This window comes from Colius striatus, chromosome 7 (assembly GCF_028858725.1).
Source record: "Colius striatus isolate bColStr4 chromosome 7, bColStr4.1.hap1, whole genome shotgun sequence".
Classification (NCBI taxonomy): Eukaryota; Metazoa; Chordata; class Aves; order Coliiformes; family Coliidae; genus Colius; species Colius striatus.
In genome coordinates this window covers 30,647,738-30,674,988 of record NC_084765.1, presented here as the reverse complement: position 1 = coordinate 30,674,988, position 27,251 = coordinate 30,647,738, and the positions used below count along the sequence as shown (strand labels likewise).

General features: G+C 46.3%; 2 protein-coding genes across 4 annotated transcripts; one reads left to right on the top strand and one right to left on the bottom strand.

Annotated features, from left to right (window-relative positions):
* Positions 1-684: 684 nt before the first annotated feature.
* Positions 685-13,046, top strand: ANKDD1A (ankyrin repeat and death domain containing 1A). Its single transcript, XM_010210666.2, has 15 exons — positions 685-743; positions 3,199-3,302; positions 3,955-4,053; positions 4,614-4,712; positions 5,161-5,265; positions 5,390-5,488; positions 5,913-6,011; positions 7,079-7,177; positions 7,525-7,623; positions 7,860-7,958; positions 8,911-9,009; positions 10,249-10,344; positions 11,425-11,626; positions 12,249-12,380; positions 12,596-13,046. Exons 1-15 carry the CDS (start codon positions 710-712, stop codon positions 12,655-12,657), a joined length of 1,527 nt encoding a protein of 508 aa, XP_010208968.2. The 5' UTR covers positions 685-709; the 3' UTR covers positions 12,658-13,046.
* A 624-nt stretch (positions 13,047-13,670) lies between these two features.
* On the bottom strand, positions 13,671-25,535 carry SPG21 (SPG21 abhydrolase domain containing, maspardin). Of its 3 annotated transcripts, XM_061999019.1 has the most exons (10): positions 25,442-25,535; positions 23,402-23,569; positions 22,103-22,198; positions 17,920-18,081; positions 17,010-17,090; positions 16,241-16,386; positions 15,668-15,776; positions 15,085-15,192; positions 14,557-14,697; positions 13,671-14,247 (listed from the first exon to the last, which is right to left on the bottom strand). In XM_061999019.1, the coding sequence occupies exons 3-10, from the start codon at positions 22,163-22,165 to the stop codon at positions 14,125-14,127; spliced, it is 933 nt and encodes a 310-aa protein (XP_061855003.1). In that variant the 5' UTR covers positions 22,166-22,198; positions 23,402-23,569; positions 25,442-25,535; the 3' UTR covers positions 13,671-14,124. The 3 variants fall into 3 exon arrangements, with proteins under 3 accessions (XP_061855003.1, XP_061855002.1, XP_061855004.1); XM_061999018.1 differs by lacking the exon at positions 23,402-23,569; XM_061999020.1 differs by lacking the exons at positions 17,920-18,081; positions 23,402-23,569.
* Between the last annotated feature and the right edge of the window lie 1,716 nt (positions 25,536-27,251).

Sequence of the window (27,251 nt, the reverse complement as noted above, 5' to 3'; positions counted from 1 at the left end):
GACTTGATTCTCCCCATCACCTTAGCTCAGCCACTGCCCAGTTCCTTCCTCCTCATTCTATCAAAATGGATATGACAAAACCAGACCGAGATGCTGAAACAGGAGCATTAACTACAAGTTTGACCGAAGACTGTTTTTAACTTCCATCTTTACTTGCTGCCATGCCCTGGCTGCGTGGTAGAGAACACTTATCCCCTGGACAGCAAACCCTGAACCCTGCTTTTGGGAGAGGGAGGGGGAAACCCCAAACAACAACCCCTTTCCCACAGAATATGAATTCCTCCCCTCACAAATCGATATGGAAACAGAATTAAACCACTCACAGCCTCCAAGTAGCAGCAATTAGCTGAGCCAACACTGAGGTAAACGCTGGCACCGGCGGAGCCCCCTGACCAAAATGGCGGTAGCTAGATTTTCCCCCTCAAGACATCCCAAAACGTACCGAAAATACCGATTATGTGGTATTTTCCTTTAAATAAGAGTTAAAAGAGGCGCTCTGAGGCGGTGGGGCGACGACGCTCAGCCAGTCCGTGAGGCGGCAGGAACGCGCCCCTCAGCCCGCCCGTGAGGCGGCGGGGACGCGCCCGTGAGGCGGCGGGGACGCGCCCCTCAGCCCACCCGTGAGGTGGCGGGGACGCGCCCGTGAGGCGGCGGGGACGCGCCCCTCAGCCCGCCCTGAGGCGGCGTTGACGGGACGGCGGTCCGTGGCATGGAGGACGATCTAGCGTCTGAGGCGGACACCCGTGAGTGTGGGCGAGATCGGGGCAGGCCGCGCAATGAGGGGGGATTTGTGTCGCGGTAAAGGGCAGGGGCGGCGCTGGCCTTCCCGCAGTGGGCTCAGGAGCAGGGCCAGGAGGCTTTAAAGAATTACAAAACGTATAGAAATCCATTCAGAAACAAAGTAGGTGTGTAGGGTAGCGCGGGAATCGAGACTGCTTTTGCCTCAAAGCATCTTGTACCCTTAAGATGCTGCGTATAGCACAAATAGCCCCTACTTAGGCATTTTGGCCCCCGTTATCGGCAGTCCCCAGCTGCACTGGGTTGTCTTTGTGACCTGCAGCCTCATATTGCTCAGCAGACCCTTTGAGTGTGTTTCTTTGCATACCTTTCACCTCCTTTGGAAAATCTCTTGCATAATAAACTGCCCATGAGTTGGTGCATCTCGCTAAGGGTGAGGCTGAGGGAAGAATTTTCACGGAATCTTAAGGCTTGGAAGGGACCTGGAAAGATCATCAACCCCCTTGACAACAGGATCACCTAGAGTCACACAGGAACTCATCCAGGTGGGTTTTGGTTGTCCTCGAAGAAGGAGACTCCACAGCCCATCTAGGCAGCTGATTCCAATGCTCCTCTGAATTCAATACCATAAGGCTTGAACCTGAGCTCAAAAAAGAACGAAAAAACTGCTAAATATCTAGTAAAATGCTGCTGTTGGACAGGTGCATGCCATGATGAGGAGAGCATTTACATCTACAGGGCTAGGTTCACGACTGTGGACACCAAGTAGGAAACTGACCATCAAATGGTTTGCCATGTGTTGCTGAATAAACAAACTGTGGCTTCTACAGCCATAGCAATGCACAATTTGTTACTACATCTTTACAGGTCGATGAAAGAATGAACAAGTCAAGGGGCAGTTTCTCATCTCCTGATCTTTGCCTTATCATAAAATGAAAGAACACATTTCTGTCACTTCGAGAGCAGAGGCAGCAACATTTGCTCAACTGAAACATATGGTTTACTCCACTGAACCAAGATAAGCATTTTCCAAGGAGGTAGTATGTGTGTAGTCATTGGTGTTAATAATTATCATAAACTCCACAGGTTTTTCCCAAGTTCCTCTCAAATGACGGGTCTGCAAGTGCAATCCCATTAACACACCTGAACAGATGAGAACAGTTTCAATGTACAGTACAGAAAATCCTGTTCCTGCAGAAATCTGTGTCCAAATCCTGCTGCCTTCATTGTAGCAGCAGGTCCAACACTCTTAAATGACCCTGTCTGGTATTAAGACGTGTGTTATTCACGTTTTTCTTGAGATAAAGGGTTTGGTTTGAAGATAAGTGGAACAGAAATCTGAGGATGCAATTATGCCTCTGCTGCCCTAAGAGTCCATGGTAGAGGTGCCTTTGTGCCCCCCAGAGAGGAATGGGGTAGTCCTATTTAGACAGCAAGTCTCCTGTTTATCTCCACAAGGTGGAACAATTATATGTTTTGTGCCCCTTCTGTGGCAGGTGGTTAGTGTCTAGTTGATACATTGATACAAACTGAAGTTGAACTTGTGCTGCCGTCAAACGGCGGCCTGGGATCTGCAGAAACATGGAAAAGAGCAGAGCATCTGAAGACAGCTCTTCAGTGAGATGTACTGAGCTGAAGGTCTGCCTTAAACACTTCTTGAAAGAATTCCCTAAAAGCACTAGGGCAAAGACTGAATCCTGCAAAACCAGACACCAGATTTGCAAAAAAAAAAACACCTCAAAACCTTGAGAGCCCCCCTGTGGGGTTACAGAAGGCCCAGAGTCACAGTCTTGCTCTGTTTCCTGGCAGGAAGATTTGTTCCATCGAGGAGAAGATTGCTGGGGCAAGGAGTAAACCTCTTTAAATTGTGCCTAACGGTGCAGGACAAATAACTGCCAGTTGTGGTAAATTATGTGCAGAACTGCCATGGTCTATTAAGAGATGAAACACTAATCACAGGCCAAGCTAACAGTTTTGTTCTGGTCGGCTGATTCAGGTTGCTGGGAGTGGCACATCAGGACCAGGTGTAAAGGCCTCCTTGTAGAGCACTAAGATGAAAGTAGAGGGATGGAGGAAAGGGTCTGTGTCATCTGCCCCAGCCCTCACACCAGCTCTGGGCCTCGGAGGATGCCCAGATCAAAAGGTTTTGGAGCCGGAGCAAGCCCATGCAGAGAAAGACATGGAATTAGAAGAGAAGCTGGTGGGACTGGAAGAACACTGATGTAGCACAGGGGTGCTCAGGGAAGGGGAGATAGTGGGAGAGGATGAACCCAGCAAACATACCGATGTGATGTTTGGTATGTTTGCTAGGGCTGGGATTCTTACTGGAAGAATCCGTCTGCACTCACCCTTTCTTGAAGCCACAGGATCTGGTGAGGTGAAGGGGAGGTTTGTTGAGACATGCAGCTCCATGCTTCTTGCCAGCACAGGTTTAATACTTGCTCTCTGTCTCTGTTTCAGTGCTTCATTCAGAGAAGGAGTTCCACAATGCGGCGAAGCGTAATGACACGGCCAGGATGGAGGAGCTCATCAGGAGAGGGGTTGACATCAAAGCCAAAAACAATGTAAGTCCTGGGTTTTTCCACCTCTAAGCTTCAGGGAGTGCTGATCCTGTGCTTCTAAACTGCAGCTCCTTAATGCTACTCTTCTCATTATCTTGCCCAATGGGTCAAAGCTTTAAAATACACTGCCCAGTGCTAAATAGGGCCCGTGGCAACTGAGTAGTTTCCAGCACACTGAAAGCCACAGCCCTGTCATCTTGTCCAGGCTGGAAAGTTGCAAGAGCTGAGAGACAGTGATAATTTTTGGTTGTCCTTGGAACCTGCATGCAAGAAACACACGGCTGCAATTAAAGGCTTTGGTTTTGCTATCTCTGTATACCAAGGCTGTGGGACTAACTCAGTTCCTGGTGCAGGTCTCCTCTTGTTCACCAGTAGGTTCCTGGAAATATGGGCTTGCTCCCATCCCTACTGTTTCAATCTGCTCATCCATTGTCAGAGATGTTTCTCATTTCTCTGCTGTCATTATAGTCTAGAACTAGAGTTTCTGAGTAGAAGGTGACTAGCAACTGTGCCTGACAAGAAAGCAAAGCAATGGAGGGCTATGTCCAAAGAAAACCCTGGGTCCATGGATGGCAAAGGAGATGTTGGCTATCAGGGAGGCTGGTGAATACACAAGCATTCTGTGTACAGCACTTTTCTCTCACCTTCTTTCCAGACAGACCGGAGTGCCCTGCATTGGGCTGCAGGAGCAGGGAACATGGATGCTGTGCGACTGCTCCTGGATCACGATGTCCCAGTGGATGACAAAGACAGTGTATGAAGGCCAATCTCCCTTGTTTGTCCTGCAAATGTGTTCTGTGTAAGGAGAGAGATGGGGCCTGGGTTCTGGGCTGGCAGTTAAAGACTCTACCTTTGCCCTGGGTGGGTGGCACAAAGCATTGCAGAGCTTGGGAAGCTGTGGCCTCACTGCTGAGGCAGGTACGGTGCCTTTCTGGAGCAAGCCTTGTTTTCAAATGTTTCTGTGCTAAAATGTTTTAGCCTTTTCCTTCCATGCACAGCGACTAGGGAGTAGGCTGGTAGAATCTATAAGGTTTTCAGTATTGCATGGGGATACTTGGCTGTTTCTGGTCATGTGGTTGGGGCTTGAGGGAAGACAGTGCCAGCCAGCCAGTTCTTTCTCCCCCATAACAACCAGACTAATATGCATCATTGACAAGAAAGTGGCAGTCAAAAGGCAGAGAAAGTGGGAGTAAAAACAACCAGAGAGAAACAAAAGTAGATGGGAAACTTCATGAAGGCAGAGGGACAGCTTCCCTCCAGGTGGGAGTTGTGGTGATTGCAGTTTAGCTGTAAGTATTGCTCTTCTCTTCCCAGTTTGGAATGAACGCGCTTCTCCTCTCTGCCTGGTTCGGCCACCTCCGTGTCCTGCAGATCCTTGTCAATGCTGGGGCCAAGATTAACTGTGTCAATAGGGTGAGAGAGTCTCCCTACATGGGTCCCTCATGGGCTCTAGACAGTGACAGGAGGGAGAGAAGGGCGTAGTTACCTGTGAGCTAAGGTGTAGGACAGCATCTGCTGTGGGGACTGTCACCTGCGTTTCTGCCTTATTCCTAAACCAGGTGTAATAACTGTAGCTGCAGAGATACAGGTGGCTTTCTCAGCTTCCATTTGTGCTGTGATGATGTGGAAGGTGTTACAGAAATGGGAAGTGGGTTTAGTGAATCAGTCTGTGTATTTTCAAATAGGCCTTGGTTGGGAACAGGAGCATTAAGATTTTAGTCAGAACTTGCTGTCTGCAGCACAAGCTAGTTTAGCCCTAGAGATGCAGAGAGGTATGGAATGGGTCTTTAACAGGTTGTTAAAAGAGACTGTCCAACAGTTTTGGATTTGCTAAATTAGTTGTCCTTTATATCTTCTCCAGAATGGCAGGAACCTGCTCCACTGTGCAGCTCAGAGAGGACACATCCAGGTGGTGGAGTTCATCATGGAGGACCTAGAGGACATGTGTGTGGATGAGACAGACAAGGTAGGAGTGCAGCAGTCTTTCCCCCTGTGGTCTGGGTTATTGCCCAAGGCATTTTTGCTTGTAGCTGATGATCTAATCTTGTGCTTTTTGAGCCTTTTTTTAACTGTATTTCTTTGTTTCCAAGATGGACAGGACAGCATTTCATCTGGCTGCAGAGCATGGGCAGCTGGAGGTGGTGGAGTTCCTAATTCAACTGGGTTGTTCTCACAGTGCCAAAGACAAGGTATGGGCATAAAATGCAACGGAGATAAAGTTCAAGGATTAGAGGATGTGAAAGTCAGGGAACAGGATACTAAATGAGGCTCATGCAGACAAGTTCTCAGCAGTTCTAACTATGGTTGTGATATGTCAGGGCTTTTCTTCCTTAGCCATTTTGCAAACCATTTGTACCTCAATCCACGTTGGATTTCTGTTGAGGACTTTTCAGACAGGATAGGCAGTGAGATTGGTGGACCATGCTCCAGTTTAAGGGTTTCTTACCTCCCTACCTCTTACCTCCCTTACCTCCCATGAGAAGACCGTTTCAGATTTGTGCTGCTGGTTATAACCTCTTTTTCAGTCCTGCTGGATATACTTTGTGCAAAGTTATGGTGTATGACTACTCAACTCTGTGATATGTATATGTATGAAGCGATGTTGACTTTCAGGAAGAAAATACAGCATTGCATTTAGCTGCTAAAAATGGACACCTCTCTGTGCTGCAGAAGATCATAGATGTTGGAGTGGACCTTGATGAAAAGAATTTAGTGAGTACATTTAAATGAAATACACGCCACAGTTTTGCCCGTTCCCTACAAACAGTCTCCTGCCGGAATCATCAGGCGAATAGTCAGTATTGACAGGAGAGGCCTAGAAGAGAGCTGATGTTATCTAAAGTATGTGTGTAAATGCAGGTAATACTTGCAGAGTGTAAACGAGAGGCAACATCCTTCTTGGACCAATATCCATTTCTAAAGCCTTTTCTTCCTGCTGTACCTGCTGACCTACCTTATCACTCTGTCTCTTTTTTTCTCCCCAGCCCTTTAACATTCAGGTGCCTAAATGGTTATTGAGTGTGTTAAACTAAACTTCATGATGCTTTATAGTATTTACTTAGTCACTAAATATACTGACCTTCTGTTTGAGATCTCTCTTTGACAGACTTGCTTTGGAAAATTATATGTCTGGAGCACAGTTAATGATTTAAGTAGCAAATATTGGCTTAGTAACACTGTTATTTATTCCAGGGCGCACTCCCAATTAAATTTATCAGCTTTTTTTTTTTTTTTGGTCTTACTGAGTTGCTGTCTTGGAAAAGCATATTTGATTGTGATTAATATCTGAAAGGAAGGGAAAGCCACCTTCTGTAGTAACTCTGGCAGCATTTGTCTTCCTCAGATGAGCTGCTCTTCATACAAAGAGCAATAATAAACCCAGAATAAATAATTTAGGAATCCTGATTGTTTCTGTTTTCTTGTAAAGAAATGAGCTTGCAGCCCTCAGAAGGGAGAACCAGTGGTTGAGGGCCATGAGTTTCCAGTTCTGCCTACAGGTGTCCCTGGACTACTCCAGGAAAAGTGTTCATCTTTGTTGCCCACGTGAAATCCATTTTTGTTTGCTAGTGAGCTGAAGGGGAGAAAAGATGAACGTGATGTCTTGTAGCCAGTACTCTGATATGTCAGTGGCAGATAATTGTGTCCCTTATTTTGCTAACAATCAACTGTAGATTGCTGGCCCTCAAAATGGTATTTTAACACATCAGGGATTCAGAAGATGGGGTAGAAACTTTCACTTGTTTATAAAAATGCTGCTTGTTCTTTTTTGCCTTGTCCAGGAAGGACTCACGGCTCTGCACCTGGCTGCTGAGGGGGGCCACAGCGCCTGTGTGAGGCAGCTCTTGGAAGCAGGTGCTGATATCAATGCCCAAACCCAGGTGAGCTCTGTGGAGGTTCTTCCATTTGCAGACACTACTCTGTGGATTTTTGCCTGGGGCTGTGGCCTCTCAGGGAGGGCCCCCCATTATTGGGTGAGGCTGTATGGAGTCTAGCACTTCAGAAATAGTGCAAGGAGTCCAGAGGGAAGTGTATGCTTTGTGGCTTTGCACAGAGGTGGGTGAGGCTGCTCTGGGACTGGTTTGGCTGGGAAGACAATCTATTTGTCAGTATGAGGGCATGAGGCTCTTGGAGGAGGGGACTGGGGAGATCTCTGTGGACAGTGCATAAGAACTGTAGCTTCTGAGAAGAATCACTGACTGAAACTCATCTCTTCTGTGCCTCTCAGAAGAAGATGAACTGCCTTCATTACGCAGCACTGCATGGCTATGAGGAGATGGCCAGGATCCTTCTGGATGCAGGAATCCACACAGACATTGTGAACCATGTAAGTCCTGCTCAATGCTTTCCTCACAAAAATGACAGTGTGTGGACTGTTCAAGAGCACAAAGCAACACTGCAAGGACCAGTGCTGCTGTGGAGTCTGTGCTTCTGGGGCAGTGATTCCAGTCTGTCTCCAGTCCAGGCTGGCAGCTGTCTTGTTCTAAGACATGCTGAGCACAGCATGGTCCTTTGGGTGCCACTAGCTAAGCTCTTCCTGAGCACAGGGTCTTCTTTCCACAGCAAAACTCTTCAGCAACACACATTGCAGTACTACAGAACTTCCCAGCCATGGTGAAGCTCTTCATTGATGCAGAGTGTGACCTTGACATTCCAGATAATGTAAGACCATAGCTCCTGTTCTTTGTCTTTGAAATATGAACCAGTTTCATGGGGCATTTGATCACGTTGGGGAGAGGATTAAATAGGAGTTCTTTAAAATGGGGAAAACCTGAAAGTGCAACATAGGAAACATGAAACCTGTGAAATGATTCCGAGTGTTGCAGTGAGGTAACTGCATGATGGCATTCAATGTGTGGGCTGTGCCACGTCCCTGTGACCCATGCTCCATGACATTGCATTGTCAGGCACTCTCCTCCCTGCTGGAGGCAGATGGGAGAAATTTCAGGCAGGAAGATGTTCTGCAAAATGTTTTAGAGCACTGTGAATGGGAGGCAAACCTGGGGGTAGCTGGGTTTCTCCTCATACTGTGATTTTGTGAATTAGGGGCTTTATGGAGCTTGTTTATTATGTTTTGGTTAACATTCATTCCTGTAGTGATGTTCTCTCCTGATGACACCATAAAATTGCTGCATTTTCTGTTTGATTTTAGTCTTTCCCATTAACCAGTCCCAAGGTACCTGTAGTTTACAGTGCGTGCACATTAACCCAGCTGTGTCCTAGGAACAAAGAACTGGCACAGGTCCTTTCCTCCCTTGGCCAAACTATCTGCCTACAGAAATTGTTCAAATAAGAGGATATAATACAGTCCTGTAAGTGACTCTAGGGAGCTTTATGGAACTAAAGAGATTCCTTCTTTAGTCTGAAACGTTATCAGGGAGGCTCCTGAGTGCTTTTGCTGGGGCAGATCTGTTCCGCACAGCCTGAGGAACCCAACTCAGTTTGAGGTAGAAGGGTGTTTGGCCCTCAGTTTATACAGAGATTGAAAGGAAAAAGGAGGGCAGAGCTAACAGCATTTTAACAGCACTTCCTTCTGGTATTGTTCTGTCCTGTCCTGTCCTTCCAGTTTCACCCTTGTACCTCTCTGAAATTTAGTCCTTTCTCCCTCTTGCAGAGGCAGCAGACCTCACTCCACATTGCTGCGGAGCACGGCAGGCAGGACATTGCTGAGATGATCCTCATTGCAGGGGTTAATCTGAAGCTAATAGACAAGGTGAGTGTCTCTGTGATCTGAGCAGATTCCATGGGGATATGGAGGGAAAATATGGATGCTCTTTGTGTTGTTCTAATATTATTATTACCCCTCCTTGATTTCCAGGGAAAGGCCTTGAAATGCTGCTGAGTAGGTTATTTCATGTTTTCCAAGAAATAAGTGACTGTGTTTTAGAAAGGTAGAAAACACTTCACACAATGAGCAAACGTTTTCCTCTCAAATTTGTTCCTTCTGTTTCTACCTGCATGTTAATATAAAAGATCCTCTCAAATAATGGTAAATAACATACCTCAAGTATTACAGCACACAGGTTTTAGTAGGTTAAAAGTATCTGGTTGGTATAGATCTGGCACCAGTGTCCAGGGCTTTTACCGTCCAATTAAATCAACAAAAGGAATTCTAGAGGAATTGAGCAAGTTACATGCAGCCTGAAAGAGCGGAAAATGGTGAAGAGAGTTTGAGCAGAGATGAAAATAGCATCTGCTGGGTTAAAGCAGGTACAGGCTGGAAGCACCCTGCTGGCTGGCAAGGCCTTCGGCTGCAGTGAATGTTTGCCACCTTCCAGCAGCCTGTGGAAGCGCAGTGAGACTTGCTGCAGGAAACACAGCACTTGGCTGTATGAAATAGGGCTTCTGCTCACATCTGAGCCTTGAACCATTCTCCCTAGTGTGCTGATGACTGAGCTGGCTTGCATTCCTTCATGAAACTTTAAAGTCTTGCTCCTTTCTGCTATGCTTTTAGATATGAATACAAATCCCCTCCCTGCCCAGTCCAAAATCATGTTCATGTAAGGAGCACAGTTATATTTTCATAGTCTTATCAGCCTGTGCTTCTCCTAGGAGACTGTTTCTAACCATGTGTATGTGGAGCCTATAAAGTTAATGAGGTTGTATAAATCACTTCAGTTTAGTGTGTCAGCACAAGGCAATTTATGCCTTGGATTGGCATGCTGAGCTGGTCCTCTGCTCACTGCACCTGTGTTGCTGGGAGCCTGAGGGCACCCTGCCACCATCTGTGGCAAAGGAGATGCTGCAGAGCCTCAAAACTGCCTTCCTGAGGTAGCTCAAAGCTACTTCACATCCAAGGGCTTTACAGGTGAAGAACAGGGGCCCTTCATGCCGGTGGATGCAGTGCTCAGAAGGCCATGCTGCATGCTGCCTGACTGCCATGGGGCATGGAGATTGTACCTTTTAATCATGTAAGGTCTTTTCCAGCTCATTTTTCTCCTTCTGATTTCAGCAAGGGAAAACCTCTCTGGATGTCGCTGCCCGAGGCAATCACATCAACTTGGCAGACATGATTATCAAAGCTGATCGGTTTTACAAATGGGAAAAGGTGAGCAGCTGACACTACTGTCCTCTGTGCTTTCCAAGGCAGGTGTAGCTTTATCCTCTCCATTGGGACTCCACACTACCAGCTGTCAAAAGGAAAAGAAATACAGGACATCCTCTGACAGCCTGACTTCTACTTTCATCACCTTCCCTAAGAAAAACAAAAGTCCTCACCATGCCAATATCTACTTAAGGCTTTCCTGGTTTACAAAAGTCTCTATTTTTAAAACCCAGGCTGTGTTGAAGGGAAGATTTTTTTGGCAGCTCTTCCCAAAGCCCCATAGAAGGAAGTGGGATAGCATTGGTTCTTTTTCCCAGAGGAGAAACTAAAGCACTGAGCAGGAAAATGCCTGGGGATTTTTCCTGTGGGGAGTTTTTTAGTAGTGGAAAGGAGATGCCTCTCGTGAGGAGAGTGATCAGTTCTTTTTGGAGTCACACAACTGACTTCCCTCGCAAGCTTTCCCATGGCAGAGGCTGATCCTCCTGTTTCCCAGTGTGGCCCAGCAGTTTCTCTCCTCCCAGTCCCCCATCTGAAACCCTGCCTACCCCAAGCCTCTGCCCAGACCAATCTGAGCAGAGGGTGTGATGAAAGTACAACCACATCCCTTGCATCTTCCTAAGACTTTGGGCATCCTTCCATACCAGGAAAGACGGTGTTCTAGCAGGGAAAGAAAATGAAGGAAAGGAGGGCAAATGCCTTCGGCTCAGGTGCAGTGTCAGGACTGATGCCGTGTGTATCGGGCCCTTCCTGCACAGGCTTCCTTGGGAAGATCATTTAGCCTCTTTGTGCTCTGGCATGTAAAGTGGGGTGAGCAGCTGTGCCTGTGCTGCAGGGGAGCAAAGAGGTTTAATGAAATGATGCTGTGTCCAAGGCCCAGATGAAAGGCACTGTAAACATGCAAACTGCGATCCGCATGGGCTTCTGCAGCAAAGCTGCTGCTAGCGGGCTTTGTTACCATGAGGCATTAGAACAGAGGGAAACACGAGAATAGCAAGAATGTGCTGTGCCAGAATGAACTCACAGCAACCCACACATCTGGGGATGTGGGAGGCTGCAGCTGAAACCCCTCTTCTGGCTTGGCAGGACAACCTCAACAGTGACTCTGACTCCTGGGTGGCAAAGCACTTGACCTTTAAGCAAGATCACAGGCTGGAGACGCAGCACATCCGCTCGGTCATATGGAGGTTAGCTACCAAGTACCTCAAACCCGGAGAATGGAAGAAGCTGGCACATTACTGGAAGTTCACTGATGCCCACATTAGAGCCATTGAGCAACAGTGGACAGGTATAAAACACTGCACAAATATTTTCCTTCCTTACTTTGGACTAGGGGATGAGTCTACAGTGATAGTAAATCATGAAGGAATCCAACTGGAAGCCAAGAGATTAGGTTAAAAATCCAGTATCTACACACTGGAATGTGTTTAGGGGTAAAGCAGACAAGCATGGGGGTTACTGGCCCACTGCTAATACTGACAGAACTGTTAGTCCTTGCTACAGAAACTCAGTAAAAAAAGTCTTGTTCTTTAGGACAGAGGAAACGAGTTTTATTTTTTCCTTTAAAATGCTGAACTAAGGAGGCAGTGAAGTCCCATTTAGAATTGAAGTTCTGAGTTTTGGAAGCAGATCACTGCTGCTTGGTTACCGTAGGGGCGGGGACTGCTGTAGTTGGCATGATGCAAGCAAGGGGCTGAGCTATAGTCTGAGGGCAGGAATTCTGTATTGCCAGGAAGAGTGGTCTGATGAGCCCAAGCTCATCCGTGGCCACTCCATTCAGTTTAACATTGACCTAGTGATCGCACAACCAGGAATAAAGTCTCAGTAAAATCCAAAGAGGTTCAGGAAGCGGCTTTGTCAGGGCCCTGCACTGTAAGCACAGGAGCTGAGCTGGGCTTTGATCTTGCCAGGCACTAAAAGCTACAGGGAGCATGGCCACAGGATGCTGCTTATCTGGCTCCACGGTGTGATCACCACAGGAGAAAATCCAATCAAGGGACTGTACGAAGGCCTTGTGGGGATTGGAAGAAGAGATTTAGCAGGTAATGCTTTTGTCTTTCAAATAACATACAGGGAGCACGACCTGGATTCTGTGGTTACACAACACACACACACAGAGGAAGATTGAGGCCAGCTCACACAAGTGAGAAGCCACCCTGCCCTGCCCCCTTGCTACCCCTACACCTCATTTCTTCCTCTCCCTTTTATTTTGACAGCTTTACACTTTCTGTGCAGCAGAATGTTCTCTCTTTTACAGAAAGCATTCGGAAAAAGGCAAATGCAGACTCTGCCTCGCCACGGAAGTGCATTGCAATGTAACAGTGGGAGGGCACCGCTCTGGGGTGGAGGTACAGGGGAGACATTTGTCCTACCACTCAGAACGCAGCTGCAACCTAAGGGCTTCTTGTCATCAACAGCTGGCATCACTGTTAGTCTGAAACAAGTGCCCTCCTGCTTGAGCCGAAATGTCAAGGGTTTTAGGCAAACACCAATGGTCTAAAATGCCCCTTTATGCAGATTTTTATCAGCCCTTGCATAGAGTGTGAGCACTGTAGCAGGAGCTGAGTGAGTGAGCCTTGCTTGGCACCATGGGAGTTCCAGGAAACACTACAGTAGTTTACTGTACCTTGTTTATATCAACTTTTGTGTACATAAAGTTTTGTCTATTTAATTATTGAGGTGAAAGCCTTGGTGTTCAGGAATGTTCTTTACTTGTTTTTCCGGGAAGGCATTGTCTTGTCACTGGTCTTGGAGGGGTTCATAACTTCCCTGTTGGGGAGGAATTGGAGAAAAGTCAAGGCCCACACTTGGTCCTTTTTTTTGGTACCTTAGGGGTTGTGATCTTTAATGTTTGAGCCCTCACAAAAAGTTTCACAGAACAACATCAACAGATACTGATTATAAAGGTACATTAATAGAGGTGACTTGTAAATCAAAGAGGAAAGTTCTTGAATCCCGAGGCTGCAGACAATAATGGTCACTGGTGACCTCCACAGCCTCTGACAAGGACACAGAGCCTGTCACCTAATACTTTGTATTTATTTTTATGTCATTTCAAGGGGAAAATAATGGCTGTAATTCAATAAATACAGATTTTACCCTTAAACTTGACATTCTTTGTGAAAAAATACTGCATAATTCTTAGTGTGAACCAATGCAGCCCTGTAATTAGAGCTGGGCCGTGCTTGAGGTGAACTCAAGCTGGAGGTATGGGATTTCCTCATGCCTGGAGGTGGCTGCGGAGACAAAGACGCTGCTCTTCAGGGCTTCAAACAAGAGGCACGAGATGAAACTGAAGTTTTATTGAAACCCATTTTTAAACAGCAAGAAAGTTAAAAATCCAAATGCTTTATTTCAAATAGAAACTAAGTTACAATGCAACGCAATACGCAAATAAGTGATGGCGACGTTGGCACTTCAACATCTTCCAAACCAAACAGTCAACAAAAATACCCGTCAGACTCGAAGTGCGTGATCTGCAGGTGAGGGCAATATATACAGCTGAGTGGAAAATATAAAAAGAAATCTTGTTCTGCTTAAGAACATGATAGTGAAGACTTTGGTAGCAAAACTGTCTTTGTTTTTAAAACTGTAGTCTTCAAAGGTACTTGAATTCCAAGACTAAAACAGCTCTATCCCATGGCGCTGCTGGCTGCTGCCCGCGGGTACTTCACTAATGACGGATCCTGCTGGAATCACACAGTGATAGTCGGCTAACGCAAGGGACAAGGCAGAGTGGGAACAGTTGATTGTACACAGGAAGGACCACCTCGTTTTCCTCAAAACCTACTGCTCCTCTGGCTCGTGGCTGGCGTGAAGACTGATCTTTTGGACTTCCAGCTCTTCTGCACTGACCATGGAGGGATCGATGGCTGCGTAGCGGGTACCGTGGAACTGCAGCAGATGGATCTGTGGGACATGGAAAATGACACTGAAACAGGTACAGAGGCATATGGGTTTGGTAAGAGGGAAACATTCCTTCCAGGTAGTTTTTCTGAGGATGAAATCATGGCTCTGAAAGACGAGAGTTCAGAGAAGGGACAGAGGAAAACAAGCAACAGCAGGACCCCAAAGCCAGCCCTGCCTTCTGCATCAGTGATCCAGGAGCCAGGGTGCACAGAGCTTGGGCAGGTTCAGAGACAAATGCATGCACAGGAGTCTCCTGCTGCCCTTTCAGATACACACGTTAGCAGATGGGGTTGGAATGCAGAGGCTCACTTGAATGTATAGGTTGACTTCAGCACTCCTGCAGAGATAGGGGAAGTTGCCTCCTGTTTTGAGATGAGCTCTTCTGGCATTAGGATAAAGCTTGTACATTTCTTCTTTTGCTTCAGTGGAAAGTGCGCTTTGGTCAAACACCTGAGTAACAAGTCACAGCAGTTAGTCATGAATCTAGTTAGCTTTTGCTTAGTGAATCAGGCTGGATATATGCTGCTGCTGCTGCTGCTGCTAGAAGCAATTCTCAGCTTCTCTATGGAACAACATTGATGAAATGGCAAACAAGCAAATAGGTTGGGCATTGACAGCCAGAAAGGTAATGCTGTGATACATACATGTGTGGCTGTGTTATTGCACAGGATATCCAACTCATCATTTAATACACACAAGACCTGATGCAGCCCAGGCAGTAGAAGGTTTATCTATATATGAAGTTAGGTGCTGCAAAGATTTATTAAGTTGCCAGCAGAATACCCAGGCCCCACCTGGCAAGGTTTAAATACAAGGATTATGTTGAGATTAACTTACATCCATAATGGTCACGGGGATGTCTCGAATTTTATGAGGCTCTACATAGGAGTTCTGGCAGTTGAGGGTAAGTCTGGAAGCGAGCTCACTCTGGCCCAGAGTCTCCAGCTTTCAGCAGAGAGAAACATCAATTAACACCATACATCACAGCAAGGATTTAATGCAATATTAACAATACAGCTAACTTAGTTTTAAAGGGAGACATGACTGTGTTTCAGATGAAGATCAAAGTACCAACTTGGTATTATTCTGCATGAGACAAATGCTTAAAACATGTTCTGTTAGCTGCTCCTGCCTCTTAAGTGTGGCCTGCAGATGTGCTCCAGCACTTCCTCCTCTGCCATCTCCAGTTCTTAACTTTTTCTCCCCTGATCTACAGAAACAGAATGGTAAGGTAGATAGTCACGGCTTCACTGAGGCTGTGACAGCACCTGCTAAAGCTCCCCTTCCCCACTCCTCCCTTCTGGTTATGTAAATGAAGGAAGCAGCAGAAATACCAACAACCTCCTGCTAAGTACATCTTCCACAGAGATGATAGAACAGCCACTAGAGTACAGAGCCTTTAGAGTACAGAGCCACCTACCCTGTCCACCATGAAATCAATCCCATCGGCCATTTCAGGATCTAGAGGACCAGATGCAAAATTCCCAAGGACAATTTTTTTCAGCATGAAAGCAGGCATCAGCCAAAAGCTACAACAGAAACAAGATGTAACAATCTCCAGCATTCAGATGCTTTGCTGTAAGCGCTTCCTTTCCTTCCACTAACTTGGAAGCTTTAACTCCAAAAGAAATCTTGAAGAAGCTTCAAGAGCAGAGAGATGGAAAGCCCAGCAGCTAGATGCTTGAAATGCTCTGGAAAGCTGTTAGTTTTACATTGCAAGAGTGTAAATAACACTTTTCTCACTCTAAATAGTTTTGCTAGTTCTTAAATCTGACCCCATATCCACAGAGGATCAAGGAACAACTCATCTGTCAAAATCCACAGTCTCAGTTGTGAAAATTTCCATGGATTTAAAAGTCACAAATGTTCCATCCCACACCTCCCTCACCCAGGCTAGAAACAGGTCTAACACATGTCCAACCAGATCAGCATGACATTTCTTAGCCAAAAAAATTAATGCCACAAATCTGATAGCTTGTCTCAGCCTTCCTACCTGTTTGCTGTCCATGTCTGATTGAAGATAGAAGTGTCACTAAAGGAATTGCACAAGATCAGAGATTGAACTCTGGGAGATTTGTGTGTGTATTCAGCAAATTTTTGAGCCAGAAAGCCTCCCAGAGAAGCTCCAAAAAGGTGAACCTAATCCAAGGGACAAAAAAAGCAAAAAGATCATGTTACACTTGTGAAATAAGTGATGTCAAAGCATGACGTTTCATTACAAAAATTACTCATTTAAACCTCCCCCTGCCCTCATAACCCATTTTTTAAAAGGATCAAACTCTTCTATTCAGCTTCTGGTTATAGGTATGAAAGAAACATGATAAATACTGGAAAAAAAAGCAGCTTTTCCAGGTCATGAGTCATCTTTCTGTGTTGTCATCAAGCTTAAGGAAAAAAATTAAACATTTCACTTTGTCTTCAACAATTATCCCAGTCCAAGACCCTTTACTGTGGTGTTTTGTACTACCTGAGTTAGGGAAGCCATGGGATCTCCATGGGAGATCTCCATGGGAACTTCCATGGGATCTCAAGAAAAACTGAAGTTAACCCATGCAATTGAATTTAGGCCAAGTATGACAATTTTTAAGGGTATTCACCTTCAAAAATAAACTTGTTCCAGGAGTGAAATTGCAACAGCACCACTTTATCTATAGGCCACATGACTTTGTGTTGTATTTTATACACGTGCTCTTAAGTGAGACTCTTTCAAACATTGGGTTTTTATTGCAACTATTTCCATTTCCCCATCTCAGAGCACTCACTTTATCCAGCTGAAGGTGGTCTAACAGTTTTCTGAATCCATCACAGAACTCAAGGTGATCCCAGTACACTGGATACTGCAACTAAAACAATACAAAGTTAGAAAAAGCTGATCTCTGATCAGTACCTGTCAGTTGTCCCCTTGAAAGTCACCTCAACCCTCACAGGAAAGGTTTGAAGGCAGCAAACTGCCCCTCCTGCATCATGAGGCTTCTGCTCCTCAGCAAGGTGGGAATGCCTCCCCCTGCTTGTACAAGAATACAACCAGAAGCACCAAAGAGGCAGTTTGTTGGGGAAAGCAGTGTTTCATTTGCTAATCTGGGGCAGGAGAGGCTGGAATGATTCTTCAGTGATTTTGTAGCATGTAAAGTTGGCAGGTACAGAAATCATTAACTGCTGCTAGAGAAAAAGCAGTACTACTAAAGCCAGACTGTTTAGTATAAATGTTGTTAACACAAATCAATTGTTTCAGTTTGGCTGGGGAGCTGAAAAGCCACAAACCAGCTTGCAGTTAGGTTTTTAAGGACTGTCTTAGCATTTGCAGCTCGGCAGGCTGAGCACCAGGTTATCCATCATCCCTACAGCAAACACAAAACCCCAGACTATAACCCATATGCTTGTCTCATGGCTAACTAAGATACATCTGGAGGCAAAAACAACTGCTGCCCAGGGCACACGAGGGAGAAAATAGCCTAAGAAGTTAATAATGAGTATGCACAAGGCTCTGCCATAAGCTTACAGCAGATTTCTGCCTAGATCTGCAAGCTACATCCTCTTAAGTACAACTCAGAATCAGGTTTTTTGTGGATTCTCCTTATTCTTCCAAACTAAGAAGTCACCTTCATTATCTGACCTTGGTTAGAGGAAAAAGCACACGTGTGCTGACTTTGACACGGGACTGAGAATACTCACAGCAATAACTCTGTAGCCCCATCCAGTCAGTGCCAAAATTTGCTGGAAAAACACATCTGCAGTTCCACTTACAGGAGGGAGAAATATGAGAGGGCACCGAATGCTCCTGGGGCCCGCATCATAGAGTGACCAGACCTTACTGTCATCATCATCCACTATTATCTGGGAAAAGAGAGGCACAGTGGGGAGAAGCAACACATGACAAATTAGGTTCTTCAGCCAGCTTCCAGGATTGCTTCTACTAAATTTCTGTCATCTAGTGTAATACTCAAGAGTCCTTTGAAAAGAGCATCTTTTACTCCTTTTCACAACAGCTTGCTTCTCTAAGGCTGTTTACTAACTGGAATGACAATGTCAGTGTGGATACAGCTGGAGCAGAACTGCGGCCATGCATTGTCAGACCAAGTGCTTCGTGTGTCCTGACATCAGCTGGTTAATGAGTATCACACCTCAGGAAAGGAGTCACTGTGCCACGGCCCAGGAGAGATCCAGGAGGTCAGTTATTGGCATGGAGAGCAACAGCTCTAGGCTGGAAGAGCCAGCACTGCCCCCAGGGCAGCTTTTTAAACAACCATCGACATTTGCATTCACTGGATAAAAGATGTTACAGGTCTGGATACAGGCAAGCTGATAGAATTAAGCAGCTAACACCACAAATTATTGATCTGAAACGTTTTTACACAGCTGCCAGAAACAGAGATGCACACAACTCCCAAGGCAGCACTGCAGAGTTGACCTGGAACAGAAAATCATCTGGCAGCATGTTGGGAGAGTCATGAGTGTCTAGGCTGAAGCAGATTATTCACACGTGGGCTGCTATCCTTAATGAGTGGCTCCTCACACAGTGCAAAAGCTAGAAGCCTTAGCACAAATAGTATCTTTAAAATTACAGGAATTAGGGAAAAGTCTTCTAACAATGTTGGAACCTAAATATATGAAGCAGTTTATTTAGGACACTCTTTCAACACTCCAGCCTAGCAAAGGTGTGCAGCTCCTATCAGATCAAGCACAAACCTTGGGGAAAACTGTATCACACAGCAGGAATTCATCTCCTGTGCATCAGGGTTTTACAGCTTTCTGAATAGCCACATACAAGCACGATTCACTTTTCCATTATAGCAGTTAAGCTGCTCAGGGAATGAGAGGAGAACAGAGTTCTGCAACTCAGATTTGCTTGACTAACAAATCTGCTTGTAATAAAGCCAGTATTTCAGGCTCTGGGAGCATGTGACAAATCACATGCTGCTGCTGTTTTGTAAAGTCTCTAGGAAAATAAAAGAAAGCTTGCATACCAGAGCTTCCAGACCACTGAAACCATTTAAAAATAAACCTGGTGCAAAAGCCCTCCTGATTTCCCCCTCAAATGACCCTTTTGCACACAACTCCGAGCTCCAGGCCTGGCCGTTCTCGGCTCTGACTCCACTGGCAATGTGGATCCCTTCGGAGTGACTGTCATTTACCTTTAGCAATATATCCAAAGGTGAGCCATACTCCTTGAAATCACAAAGTTAGTTCAGGCTAAGAAAGCTGAAGCACAGAGATAACCTTTCCTTGAGCCCAGAATGAACCAATGGATTTAGACAGTGCTCTGTTTGATTTCTAGCCACATACCAATAGTCTAATTCCAGCTCCCAACCACAGCTGAGCACTGCATAGGCTGACAGCAGCATGGTTAACTGCTGATTTGGTAGGTCAACAGCCTTTTTCTTGTTCTGATTGATCAATCAAGGTTGCCTACAGTTTACATAAAGGGTCAAATCTACACTGTATTTAAATTCATGGCAGAACTTCCCCTTTGAGCCTGGAAGAGCCAGAGTGTCCCCTGCTGAAGACTTTTAGAAAGGACTTGTCAAGGACAGCAAGTGGTGTGTGCAAATGGAAGCTGGCAGGCAAAGTTAAAGACTTAATTTAAAAATATTATTTTCTGTGCTGTTTCCCCCATCTGACAAGAGCAGGAAGGGCGATGGAGCTGTGCATTTCCTGTCAGGAGGGGCATCTCAGCCTGTTGGCAAACAAATGGCTCTGTCTCTGCTTCCCGAGGCTGAACTGACAGCAGTAACACGTGCTCACCAGCATGCTGGCTGGTCATGCCTTCCTCTGGACTGTATGTGCTTTGCCCATGCTTCTGGAGGGATAATGCAAGCAAATGTATCCCTAAAGACTGCTTCAGAGGTTAATTACATCTTCAAATTGGGCCTTTTTTTTTCTTCTCCCTCCAGAAACCAGGACCACTTTGTTTATTTCTACTTTCTTCATGCTCCACGTTCATCACTAGGGCATTGCTTTACTTTTTGAGCAGACTGAATCACTCAAAAGGGTAAGATATTCCTCAGTCTGAAGGTCAGCAGGTCAGCAGTAGCTTCAGTTTACACATCCCCATTTAAAAACTCCTGCGCAGTCAGCAGCAGCTGAAGGCAGAGGCCCTGGCAGTGAGCTGCAGCATCCCACAGTCCACACGACAGCAGCAACGTGTCCCCTTGCAACCACAACCTCCAACTCCTCTCGTTTGCCATACTGCATCCCATAAAGCAGCAGCTCAGAGAACTGTAATACCTGCTGAGGCATTACCTGCTGAGGCATTGCCTGGAGGCAGCAGCATGGCACAAATACACCCACCAGGTCTGGTGCTGGTCAGAAATGGAAAGAAACTGGATAGACATAGTATGTACAGTCAATAGCAAGCAATCTTATTTCCAGAAGACACAGACTGGTAAAAGTGAATGAGAAGCCCTGAACAGAAGATACAGTCTAGAGAACTGAGCCAGTTTCAAGTTGGCTTAGACCAAAACCAAACTATAAACTACCCCCAAGTTAGACAAGTCACCAACTCTGCTCAGCCTGTACAGTTACACAAGTAACAAGTATAAAGGCAAAAGTGTCCTTCAGCCTGTCAGGAGCCTGGGCTGTTGCTCAGGTGAGTCTGTTGACTTCTTTATTATGCAGCGCTGGGAAAGTTGGGGGGGGGGGGGGGGGGTAGCTCCTCCTTAGTTACCTTGTTAGTTACCATTTTCAGGGTTTTTATACAGCTCAAACAAAAGAATCCAATTTGCCAACACAAGCATGCATAAAATGTCCATCTATCAATTTAGCCCTTCACCTTGATTGGTTCCCAACAAACACAACATTTCCAAAATCACAGTGATTGGTCAAAAAAGATATCAGTCCCTTTGTTTTAGAAACAACTAAGGTAACAGCCAAGGTAACCTAACAAATACATTCACCAGGGTCTTGTAGCTAAGGTAACAGGTCCCCATCAGGTGTGGTATATAACTCTTGCAGTTTGATCCTTATGTGATTCAAATGAATACTTACTTAATCAATAGGTGTTTGAGTTATTTGCAAGTGCTTAGCTAATTGATTGAACTATTACTAGGTGATTAACAAGTGCTTGACTACTTATTGTGATGATAAGTTGTTAACTAAAATAATTGTGTATCTGCAACAAGTCTGTGAGCACAGCCTCAGCTGCACGGGTACATGACGGCTGTTCCAGGTCAGGCGCTATGGACCAGCACTTTGCTCCGCACCCTCTGCTACTCCACACCCCGAGCTGGAGCACTGCACACTTCCAACACTGCCACGGTTCAGAGGAAGGAAGTAGAGGAATCCAAGTGAGAGGAGAAAGTGGTTGGGCAGTGTGATTAAGCAGAAGACAAGTTAGTGGAAGAAACGATTTGTATTTTTCCACTGTGGCATCTTTCCACTCACGAGAACCTTATGTGCAGCCCAACTGCTGAGGTGCCTTCAAACACTGCTTCAGCTTCAGCATGATGGGTAGGAACAGTGGAGGTGGCTCTGGCTGCAGTGCCACCAGGTAAGCTGCCCTGCCTTGGTGTGGTGCCATGCACACAGGCAGCTCCATGGAAGGCCACGGATGTGGTCACCAGCACACGCGTTTTGCTCAGTCTCAGGCATGGCTGGCACTCAAACTCTAAGCACTGCTGCCATGGCTCACACCATGAGACTCTGCTTCCTACTACATGCAGAAGTGACCTCCAAAAAGCATGTGAAAGTCAAGAGCATACTTTCACGTCCTTGTATGACACATGGGACACCAGTTCAGGAGATAGGCCAAGTCACCAGCACAGCCACAACCATTCTGCATTCACCAAACAGCACAGTCTCCCCCAGTACAAAGCAAAAGGAGACATTTCACCCACAAGCTGGTAACAGCCAGACATACCTTTTTAAGAGGAACTGTACTTCTGAACCAGTTATAGTCAGGAGAGACTTTAATCTCTCCCATGATGTTTAGAAAAAAACCTCAGTTTAGGTCAGCCTGGAAGAAAAAAAGAGAGAAAAAAGTCAGGAATCAATACAACAGCTTTACCACAGGCAGCACTCAAGGCTATGCCTCGGGAAAGCAGGGTGAGCTCACTCTTATCAGTTGATTGTATTACCTCTGACTCATGCCAAGTTTACCTATCTTTATTTTTCATCACAGACCATTTAATTACTCTACCAAGAGGCCCAACTGCCTTCCTATCTTGGCCTAATTGTGAAATGATGATGCTTTTGTAACAGCATTCCCGTGTAACTGTTGTAGAGAAAGAGCATTGCTTGCAGGCTGCAAGTGCCTTAAAAACCTAAAGCATGGGATTTGATTTGGTTTTAATTGATAAAGCACTCCACATTTGAACCTATAAATATTAATACAATTCACTCAGCAGTTCACACAATAGACTTAATACTTCATAAACCCACCGCATAAATATTCAGATCATTCTCAGTATAACTGACCCAAAGGAGCCCAGAAGCACATCAGGAGCATCAGCTGAGCTGAGGCTGGAGAGTCCTGTAAGTTTTAGGTCTATACACACAGAAGTTGACTGGTCAGGAACCTACCAAAGATATCTTTGATGCACACCAATTATTACAGAACAAACTGGGAGTTGGGTCCACACAGGAACACCATTAATTCACTCTGAAGTCAAAATGTTCTGGCAAACGTAAGAGTGTCTTATAATACTCCATTAATTAGTAATAAACACTGAGGTAACTTCCAGATTTAACTTCTTTTTTTAAAGCAGCAAGAGACCATTAGCGTCCATTATACAACAAATGGCATCAAACACTTTGGAAGCTTGCAGACTCAATAGCTTCACCCTGAAAGCCAACTGCCTCAGATTATTTTCCTGCAGTCACATGCAGCATTGAATATAATAAAGCAAAGCAACTTTTGCTCTTGTTACTTAACAGTTGCCAAGTAGAAATCAATAGGTTTTGTGTCTTAATTCTTCATAAATACAGAGCTTGGTATGTTCTGTGAGTCACTCCATTTCTCCCTGCAGGAAAACTGCCAGTGTGCAGGCTTCACTAGCTTATAGGGTTACAGCTGGATTAACAGTTACTCCCAAATTCCTTATCTTTCAGTCTCCATTTACCATTTTCCAAGTACTGAAAACATGAATCTAAAACACACTCAGAAGGGACTTCCTAAATTGCAAGACAATACACAGCTTCCACAGAACACATGATACACCTTATGTCCAACATGAGTCTGAGGAAGGAGATTCGTCTCTGTGGCCTCTGTTTCAATTCTGTGTAGCTTCATTTTGGTGCTTGCATCAACTATTCTGCTCTTTGTGATAGTTTGTCAGCAGGTAAAATTACAGCAGAGCTGAAAACCATCTATTCCAACTCCAATAACCTGCAAAGCAGAGCAGGCACAAAGACACATCACTGGAGTAAGTTAGTCATTGGAGAAAGGAATCAGCAGTTCAGACTAATTCCTTTCCATAGTAACACGTGGGAGAGTTTTGCAAAAGCTATTCAGCAAACAACAGTGTGACAAAATGATGGCAGAAGCACATTGCAGTAAATGCCTTAAAACAACATGTTCTTTGAGTATTATATTAGAGTTGGGCCAAGAAACACGAGTCATGGTCAGGGCATCACTGTGTGAAAGAAGAGGAGCGGGAAAGGAAGACTTTCTGCTAATAATTCTGGTTGCCATAAAGGATCAGCAACTTCCTCCTGCTGTCATAATCTCTTTTTCCTGATACTTCACTCTTTTCAGCACCTTTAAAGTATTTTTTATGGGCTGGCACATAACTTGGGAACACAAAGGTGTCTATGGTTAGGCTAAGTAAGGAAAGGCTATGATGCAGATGAACCTCGGCTCACACCGCAGCACGTTAAGATTCCATCTGAAACCCAAATTTACTTGTTACCACTTGGAAGCAAACCATTGGCCACCAAGACCTGGGATGATTTCCTCCAGCTCCATTCTTGTAAAGGTGCATCTGTCACCACCACTCCTAAGCACTGTCCCTCTTTTAAAGCAAGAATAGACAATTATTCTTTGGTTATAGAAATTGTTGCTGAAGTCAATGTCCTAATACTGATTTATTTTCCTCTTGTCACAAAAATGCAGCATTAAATCTGCACAAAGATTCACATCAACAACTCTGTGTTCTTCCAGCCACAGAAAAGCTGAACCATGAACTCAAAACAGGGAACCAGATACCAACAATAACAAAAAAACCTGATGCTGTTTGTAACCCAGCCTCTAAAGATCCAAGTTTCATTTTCAGTAAAACCAAACCACCTGAGGAACTGTAACCTCTTCAAAACAACTCCTCTAAAAGAAGAATCAATTGTGGATGTGTTCAGAGCACTTGAAAATGTTCTCCTTGTTAAGTTATCCCCATTACACTAATGCCAGGGTCCATTCATTACCCATTTAGAAAGACTCTGATCCTGCCACTAGAGAGAAAACCCCTGTCAGAGTGGATCAGAAGCAGTGATTCAGTCCTCTCCCCTGTGCTGTGTGTGCATGAGCCAGGGCTGCTGCAGCCTCTCTGTCATTGTGCTGGCCATGCAGCACCCACTCCCACAGGCCAGGAGACCTGAATCAGCAACATCAGCACTGAGAGCTGCAGCGAAATACCAGGAGATGCAGAGGGGACACCAGTGTTATGAAGGCTTTATGAACATCAAATGCAGGCAAAGGATAAGAAGACTTGCAGATAACTGGGACAGAAAGCAGGTGCCTTCTGCTTTTCCCCAGTGCTGTTCCCATCGACTGCAGCCAGTTCCACCAGCAACACACAGAGAAAGGACCAGAACCCCACTCAGCACCCTCAACCCCAGGCTCCTTTCATCACAGCACAGTCTGAGGCAGCCCTGGGAGGTCCCCCGGGAAGACGAACTCCCTGAGCAGAGCAGGGCTGGGCTTTGGGCTCCCTGTGGGGCTGAGACCCAAGATCCCCGGCCTAGGGACACCTCGGAGGTCGTGATAAGTCCATCTCGGAGCCTAAAGGACCCCCCACTCCGTCCCGACGCCTCCTCATAGCCTCCTGACCCCTCGGACACAGACCCGCCCAGGGGCAATGGTGACACAGAACCTGACAGACCCTCCCGGCCTCCTCAGCGCCCACCCTGTCCTCAGCGCTCCCCCATCCCAGGCCCTCAGAGCCCACCCGGCCCCTCAGAGCTCCCTCCCCGGTCCAGGGCCCTGAGAACAGGACGAATCTCGTTCCCATAGCAACGGCCTCCCCTCCCACAGCTCGGCCCTCACCGTCTCGGCGGGGCCGGCGGGGACACGGGGCGGCCGCTCTCCTCCTTCCCCGCCGCACCCAGGCGCGGGCTCCCGCCGCCGCCGCCACTTCCGGGTACTGCCGAGGCAGAAGCAAAGCGCTTCCGGCACCATCGCTGCCGATGCGGAAGTCACGTGTCCCATCGCAGCAGGGCGCCGATTGGCCGGCGGGTCGTGAGGGGCCGCGGCCGCCATTACGCGTCTTGAGGCGGGAGCGGCTGAGGCACAGAGACTGTGATGCTGCCGTTGTCCCGCTCTTCGGGTCCGTTCTGCGCCGAACTGCGGTTTAACCTAGAAAAGAATACGCACAGTAGCTTTCTGGTGGTGCTTTATTCCGCTTTCTGCCGCGGCTCTGCTTAGCGCAGGGGTCAGCGTGACCTGCCACTGCCATCCAGCGGGAGAGCGGGTCATTGGTCTGACACGGGAGAGATCCCGAGTGATTTCAGTAAAAGCCCTGGTGAGTGAAACGGCGTGTGTCCGAGCCTTGGTTTTGCTTTTAATATGGTAGGTTTTACCCAGCTCCTTCCATCCGGATGTTGTGCGGCATTTACTCACCTGATACGGATTCTGGATGTTTTCAGCCGCTGAATCTACTAAAAAAAAAGTAAATTCAAGACTGTGCTAAAAGCTGAGTTATATAAGGTAAGTTAGGTGTAACAGCACTGCCTGCCTTTTCTACATAAACACTTGCAGGTGAGGCTGAGCTGAGAAAGTTGCCCATCCAGGTAATTTTTTATGAGTAGCGTTTTGCTCGTTTATTGTCAGAACAGCAGGTGTAAAGGGAAGCACTGAGAGTCGAGCTGAGGTTATTGCTGTGTGTGGTCCCGACGTGCTGTGGATCAGGTAACAAACCTCTCTAGGAGCACTCAGTACCCACTGAATCCGCCACCGGTGTTCCCTCCTGCCTTCATCAGATGTGATGGAAAGGCAGACTGCCTCTGTTGGTGCACATCAGTACATCCCAGAGCCCAGCCTCGCTTAACCTGCTGTTCCTGCCAAGCTCCTTTAAAAAGCTCCTGAAGGGAAACGTCGTGGTGGATTTAATGTAGATGGACTAGCAGGTGTCTGGCTGTAGGTGGTGGTGTTAAACCTGTATTTTACAAGGGTTAAAGTCTGTCCGGAGCTTAGCATAGCTTAAAAACTACACTCTGTGCCAGTGAAGCAGCACTGTAGGTGCCCTCTGAGAGAGATCCAGGGGATGTGTTTGACCAGATCACATCTATATTTACATATAATTTTTCCTGCCTGAGGATCATTCCAACAGGAAGTGTCGTCTTCATCCCTCTGTCAAAGCTGTTTTGTTTTACTAAAGTTTCCAGCAGTTGTCTCACAGAATCTCAAGGGCTGGAGGGGACCTCGAAGGATCATCCAGTGCAACCCCCCTGCCAGAGCAGGACCACTTAGAGTAGGTCACACAGGAACTCATCCAGCTGGGTTGGAATGTCTCCAGAGAAGGAGACTCCACACCCATCTGGGCAGCCCCTTCCAGTGCTCCCTCACCTCAACAGTGAGGACATTCTTCCTTGTGTTTCTTTGGAACCTCTTCTGTTCCAGTTTGTCCCTATTGCCCCTTGCCCTATTACTGAGAACAGCCTGGCTCCATCCTCCTGACAGCCGCCTCCAAAAGGCTTTTTCTAAGCGTTATTTCTAGGGTGCGGGGGAGTTACTTTTCTCGCGTTGTATGTGGGAAGCGTAATTCAAAGGCGGGAGTCGCCACAGACAACGCGGCGGCGGCTGAGGGGCCGCTGAGGGAGTCCCTGAGGGGTCGGACTACGTTTCCCATGACGCCCTG

Excerpts from the sequence above, each read along its gene's own strand:
- ANKDD1A (XM_010210666.2), top strand. The coding sequence starts at position 710 with ATGGAGGACGATCTAGCGTCTGAGGCGGACACCC. Across the intron at positions 7,959-8,910 it reads ACCTTGACATTCCAGATAAT|AGGCAGCAGACCTCACTCCA; the intron begins GTAAGACCATAG and ends TCCCTCTTGCAG. Across the intron at positions 12,381-12,595 it reads TGGAAGAAGAGATTTAGCAG|AAAGCATTCGGAAAAAGGCA; the intron begins GTAATGCTTTTG and ends TCTCTTTTACAG.
- SPG21 (XM_061999019.1), bottom strand. The coding sequence starts at position 22,165 with ATGGGAGAGATTAAAGTCTCTCCTGACTATAACTGGTTCAGAAGTACA. Across the intron at positions 18,082-22,102 it reads GTACAGTTCCTCTTAAAAAG|ATAATAGTGGATGATGATGA; the intron begins GTATGTCTGGCT and ends CTCTTTTCCCAG. Across the intron at positions 17,091-17,919 it reads GGGGCTACAGAGTTATTGCT|TTGCAGTATCCAGTGTACTG; the intron begins GTGAGTATTCTC and ends GTATTGTTTTAG.